Raw genomic sequence first — 6788 nt, 5'->3', positions numbered from 1 at the left:
AGATCGTACCGGCAGCTAATTGGATGAGCGCCCTCTGTGAGCGTTCTGATTGGCTTAGAGAAGTAGTCCGGCGGGCACGCCGGAAGACAACAGATACAGTACAGCCAGTACAATGGATTCACATTTGAGTGAGTCTGCCAGAGCTGATTTCCTTTTTCTTCTCTCCGGTCCAGACATTCTGTACTTAAGTGTTGAAAAATACTCCAATAAAAGTACCGATTCAACTTATTTACTTAAGTAAAAGCGAAAAAGTACATGCTCTGAAATGTAATTAAAGTAAGAAAGTAAAAGTAGGTCCTTGGAAAACGTTTCTACGAGCAATTTTTATGCAAAGCTGAACCCTGTGCTATATTAATGTAATAATGTAATCATATTAGTAGATAGGAATACAAACTTTACTTCAGTCTAACTTTTATTTCTAATAAATGCACTCAACTTGAATCAGTTAAGTAGAATATGAGCAGAGAAAAAAAATGAAAATAAATTGTAGCTCTATTTTCTGTTGTCTACATTATAGAGGGCGTCTTTGCCTTTAAAAGGGAAATAAGTAGGAAAGAGGTCAAAATGGGATTTAGCAGGTGGGGGAGACCCTAAAATCTAATGCCTCAGTGTGGAGAAAAGAATCCTAAATAACAAAAATGTCTATGGAGATGTCCAGTAGATTTTCTTAGTGTAAAGGCTGTGATCAATTAACCTGCTGCTCTTTGTGGATGTAAACAACTGAATTCAACCAGATGTCAGCAGATGTTTCATGAGTTGTCCTGGCTGACTTCCATTTTCTACACTGACAGTATTCTGTTTATGCTGTTTTCATACTAGACACTATACAGTTGGTGGAATTCAGTGAATGAGCATCATCACTTTAACTTCAAATTCACTTCTGCTGGCTTTTATGTAACCTAACTCTGACTGTGAAACCATAGCCACTGTGCACCAGTTACAGTTTTTTTACTTAAATCCATTACATCACAGTAAACTAACCTGCACAGTATTTTTATCAGCCTTTACATAACACAGTTAATCTACCCTAGTTTGTTTTGCAGCATGTTTTACATTATGAAAAACCATAATAAGACATGTAGAGACCCAATCTGATTTAAAAACACGAGGACTTACATTTACAGTTTATCAAACACCACTGAGCAGTCCTTGCCTTCAAATCTAACTTCTCCTCTTCCTCTTCCTCTCCTGTCCTGTCTTTCTCATCTTTCTCCATCTCTGAGTCAAGTTAGATCTCTTTCTTTTCTCTCCCTGTGAAATACAGCAGCTGGACTTTTAGCTAGCACACAAGCAGTTTTCATATCTATGATCCACAACAGCTAAAAATTTGTTCATATAGTGTCAACAAGGACAGCTAAGAAAACTGATGAATCAAACGAGGTGTATTTGTGCACACTTGTTTACACACAGATTTGTGTGTGGATGAAGCCCAATCATCCTGAGCACAGCAGCAAATTGCCAACAGAAGGGCTGCAAAAGAAAAGAATTGTTCTTGTGCCGGCCTAGTCAAAGTCCAGGCCTCAGCCTGACTGGAGTGCACTGGGTGTTCAGAGAACGATGCATAAAAGAGTGCTTCAAACCTCAATTAACTGAAGGCACACTATAAAGAAGAGTGGACTGAGGATCCTCCACAATTACATGAAAGACTGATGACGTTGCACAGAAAACCATTACTTCAAATTATGCCTGCTACAGATGGTTCTAGAGGTCAAGTCAAAGTTAGCAAAACAGCTGTACACACCTGCAAGAATGTGCATCTACTTACTGGTACATTACTAGCTCCTGATGTACCAAATTATTTCCACAGAAAAATATTAAATTTGTTGACAGTTTCAATTGAATTTGGACAGGGATTTATTGTGGTTATATATCACACATATATACATATATCATCCTACATGTCACGTTTAATTGTAGACTCAGAGACTCTGTTAATTAAAGATAAAAAACAGAAGCAACAAATCTCTACATATATACACAGTTCTAAAGAGCACGGGTTTGAAGTGCTTTAAAATACTTCAATTATGTTGTAACATTATATTTATTTCATTCATTTTCCTCAGGTCACAACAATTAGTACGTGTGGGATTAATAAGTACAACAATGTAATAATATGTAATAATAATAAGAACAATAGAGAGAACAAAATATATATTAAAGATTTTAGAAGCACATAATCTTTGGCGACCTTTATAAGCCAGCCTGGTTAGTCCAAACCCTAAAACACATGAATAAGAAGTTTCTGGACCACATTTAAAATTAGATGAATATCTCTGCACAGTCTCCTAATTATCCTAAATGAGATAATTATGTGTGTAAGTGTTTGTCTTATTGGTCATCCCCACAAACAACCAAGCCAGGACTAGGGATGGTCATCACTTTTCAGTAGTCTTGAAATTCAAGTGAATAGTTGATGTGCCTTTTTTTTGTCTTAAACATAGGCCTGGTAGGATGTTATGCATTAGTAATGCAGTGTGGTGGTAATGTACCTACGAACTGTTTGCCAGTAACCAATATTCAACAAAATGGAAAAAGCTGCCAACTACTTGGTATCATGCTTAGACAGTACTGCAGAAACAGAACAAGCATGCAATGCCAAAAATGACTAAAATGATCAAAATGTTATGTGTAGAACAAAAGGAAGGGCAGTGCAAAGTGTGTGTAAGGTAAAACTAGCACTTCACAACCATTTCAGAGCAGTTTGGGGTGAGGTGCAATGTTTAAAGAATATCCAATAATATGTTGCAAAATATCATCAAATTAAGGGAATATTTTTTTATTTTTCACCTGATCTTGAATCCAGCCCTCAAAGGCTCGATGATTTCAGTTTGCACTGACTGATGTTATGTCAGTTGTTACATTCTTCATCAAATTTTAAGTTAAATATTTTGCTCATCAGGATCTGATGTATAATTGAAGCGTTTAGCAGTATATTTTGCTCAAAGTGCCCTTTCCTAGCTAGTTTTTGCATCTTCAGCAGTCAAGCTTAATCTTATGGGCTTTTCTATTCCACTGGTCAAACCACAGTGACATCTTTTGACTCCAGGTCATTTACATTAGCCCTGACAGTAATGTGTGTCAGAGCTACGCCGGGCTCATCCGCACACCTGGGCTCCACTGTCTCTGAACTCCTTGAGTGCTGACCTTTGGCCTTAGGAAAGTGGAAACCATCCAGAGGTGCATGCTCTATCCTGCACAGGCTGTCTTCGCTGTCACTGTCATAACTGGGACTATATGAGGCGTTGATGAGACATCCACCAGGCCGAACCTCCTCTGATAGCACGCTGGCCTTCTGATGCATCGCCTGAATTTCTTCCGTTTGGACGGCCTTTTCCATTCTCCATACATCAAGCGGCTCCTCCATCTCCATTTCACTCGGCTCCACCTTACGGAATGTGTGGCGGGCATACAGGCCAATGCAAAACATCTCCACAATCACGCTGTAGTGGTAGATCACTAAGATTGGACAAGAAACGCACAATACAGGACAAGCAGTGTAGAGTGCTTTGGGTGAAACAACAGTGCTTCCATCTTTGTGAGATAGTGAGTTTTCATTCAAAACTATAGCCGATGTAACAATATAACCATACAATAACCATACTCAAAGAAATCAAACTTTAGTTTTAGCAAAGTGATGACAGAATTTTTTTATATTTCCGGTTTATAGTCTTAAATCTTATTATTTGCTCACATTAGATTGTTGAGCACTTATCTAGTATTAATGAGAACTGAAATCTCAGTTGCACTAGAATTCTGTCTCAGTCAAGGACACATCATGTTAGTGTAAGACCTGTTCTGCATGCTTGTTACCTGTCCAGGGTGTACCCTGCGAAAATAAAATCTAATACTTTTCAAGATAGATTTGTTTGAAAAATGTTGTCTGAGTGTTGTGACTGATCATGTCAAGAATAACTGCAGAATTATTTGAGTAAAACCGGATTGGGAGGCAAAAGACTGGAGGAGTCCAGATGTGCTGTCACTTACACTGAGACCGGGCCAAGACAGAGAAAGGTGGTGTGCAGGGGATAACCTCCAGAGCCCCCATAGTCTCTAAGATGCCACTCTGCAGGCCACACAGGACCAGCACCAGGATGATGCAGATGAACTTGGCTCTCAGTCCATAGCCATGCAACACACTCTTTGTTGCTTTGTAAAACAATAGGTGGCCATAAAAGGACACGAAAGTTGACACACCTATGATGCTGTTCACATACAGGTTGGGGTCAACTGAACCCACCTGGAAAAAATAAGACGATAGTTACACTTTTTATTCTTCAGTCTATCCAGTGCTTTTCAGTTCAGATGAGATGATTTGTTATCTGAAATAGACTGAACATGTAAGACTGGGCTCAAAGCCTCATTGTACTTCAAATGTTAAACATAGTATAACTACAGAGGCAGTCTCTACTTAAAGCTATTTGGAGTGTGAGAGAGCTTCATAGTGTTCAAACCACCTTTATAAAAATGAACAATCAGTGCATACAATGTGCAGTGGTTCTGCAGAAATGTGAATCATATGAGGTTCTCCATGACCTTCCCCCTGTACAGTTTAGAAGCCTTTTTGCAGCCTTTGTCAGTAACCATCTACAACCATTATGACTATTATATATGAACCTAGCTTGAAACAAGTTACTTTCAGAAAGAAAATATTTGCACAAGATTGGGAACTGACACTACTCTGACAGTGTTTTGTCTTTGTTGTGTTAAACCCAGTTGCTGTAACAAATTTCCCAGCTTTGGGACAAATAATGTATATCTTCTATTAAATGAACACCAGCACTGGATTGAGCTTCATGAAGTTATCCTTACTGGCAAAATAAGCATAGATCAAAATTTTTATAAACAACTCACATCACCATAGTCATACTGTTCATCTGTCCACAGCACCAAAGTCACAAAGAACAAGATGCTGCGGACCACAGAGAGCTGCAGGACAGCAGCCATCATCCAGGCCCGGCTGCTGCTGCACACATGAGAAGGGACAAGACTTTCACATGACAGTCTGCTACTGTATCGACCACATTTTACACAACACAGCTAGACCAACACAAAGGATATACATGCAGGAAGTGTGTGCAATATATGTGCAAATTCCCATCCAGGTAACATACACAAGTACTAAAAGCCATTATAGACATTAGTGGCACATGATCTGATGAGATGACACCTCTACAATGTCCATGAGATGATACCTGGTGCCTAATAAGACCTTAATCATTTCACTCTACGTGCTGTGGCAGTGTTTTACTCAGATTTGTGGCTGCTGCTGTGTACCTGTTGATGGTCACCATTGGGAGGCAGCAGCAGCAGCAGCAGGGAAAAGGATCTGGAGTTACCTGCTGTCCAGACAACATAGCCAGCATACGCACTTTCCCTCCAAAAAAGTCTGTGATCAGTCCCATGAATTTCAACAAGGTGATAGAGTGATACCTGTGCCAAATACACACATTCGGACAGGATATATACAACCAACCCGTGATCACAGCAAGTCTTTATAGTCCATTCTTGGTAACTTACAAAGAAGCAATGAAACTACACAGAGAAGAGGAACGGGGCACATATAGTGCTATCAGAGATGTGAAGGCAAACACCTAAAGGAAACAGAAAACAGCAGTAAGATTCAGCTGTAGTGCATGCTGGACTGGAGCACATCAGCATGCAATTTCAGCTCAGTTCATAAAAGGAGCTCTGTGTTTGTGTGGGTGTGAGATGAGACTGCAGTTACCGGATACATTCCTAATATCCAAAGGTAGAGAAATTGACGTCTGAATGAGGAAATATTGCGCAAGAAGAAGCCCACCTCTTCCAGAAACACCCCAAGTAAAATGACAGCCAGGCCGGCTGGGATGAGGAAGAGCCACAGCTCATTTTTAATGGCTGAGAAAAAAAAACACAGTACCACACAAAAGCACAAGAGAATTTTTGCAAAAAAGTACACAATACTGCCAGAAACTGGTGAGAAATCAACACACATACACACAAGCTTCCATTTTGATTCCAGTTTCTTATACATCAAGTTCGTTGGATTCTCTCCAGTCAATCATACGTAGTTTATGATAATTAAGTCCTGCGACAATATTTTTTCCTCTTGCAACTGTGCAAATTATTCAGGATGCATTCCGTCAGTCTTTCAGAATTTTCAGCATTTTTAGAAAATGAATGTTTGTAATGTAACATTTCATCTATTGAGTAAGGAGAATGAAAATGTACATCGTCTCAGGTGCAGATTTCTTTAACAGATTTCTATAACTATCTATCAATGGCTAAAAATGCTGAATGATTCTAACAAGCAACAACAAAGTTCTTATAATATTTATTAAAGTCTATTTTTTCTCTGTATACACATCAGAAAAGAATACACATCAAACTTTTTTTGAGCATTATAACTAAAATATTAAACTAAAATGCTACAGCTCATGCCAAAAAGAGTTGAATCTGAGATAGTTTATCACTCCATCTCACTTAGTGGGCATTAACAAGGGGAGATAATAAATGCAATCCTTAATATTCTGCTACAGTGGAAGTAGAAAATTGTACTTACCAGTAAAAATTTGTGATGACAGAGGGATCTCAGGCCCAATCCAGCTGCAGTTGGCCCTACTTCTCATCCTCTATATAATCCTATTCACCACGCATCTAGAGCAAATACATAGGAAATAGCATAATTTACAACAGTCAGCTACCTCTTTTAATTCGTAGCCAACCAAATATCCCAGCACCAAACTTTTACCTTCCAGAGGCTGTAGTTTTATGTAAAACGACTTCCAGGCCTCTCCTGTCCTTTCCGT

The 6788-nt window shown here is 39.0% G+C and overlaps 1 protein-coding gene across 1 annotated transcript; it reads right to left on the bottom strand.

The window, feature by feature from the left end:
• Positions 1–1836: 1836 nt before the first annotated feature.
• Positions 1837–6788, bottom strand: LOC309697890 (organic solute transporter subunit alpha). The gene is made up of 8 exons (XM_082520098.1): positions 6731–6788; positions 6542–6636; positions 5726–5877; positions 5518–5591; positions 5275–5430; positions 4852–4963; positions 3985–4237; positions 1837–3456 (listed from the first exon to the last, which is right to left on the bottom strand). The coding sequence occupies exons 2-8, from the start codon at positions 6606–6608 to the stop codon at positions 3017–3019; spliced, it is 1254 nt and encodes a 417-aa protein (XP_082376224.1). The 5' UTR covers positions 6609–6636; positions 6731–6788; the 3' UTR covers positions 1837–3016.

This window comes from Aulonocara stuartgranti, assembly GCF_965226115.1.
Source record: "Aulonocara stuartgranti genome assembly, chromosome: 20".
In the NCBI taxonomy this organism is placed as follows: Eukaryota; Metazoa; Chordata; class Actinopteri; order Cichliformes; family Cichlidae; genus Aulonocara; species Aulonocara stuartgranti.
The sequence above is the reverse complement of the archived record's forward strand: the minus strand, read 5'-3'. Positions and strand labels throughout refer to the sequence as shown.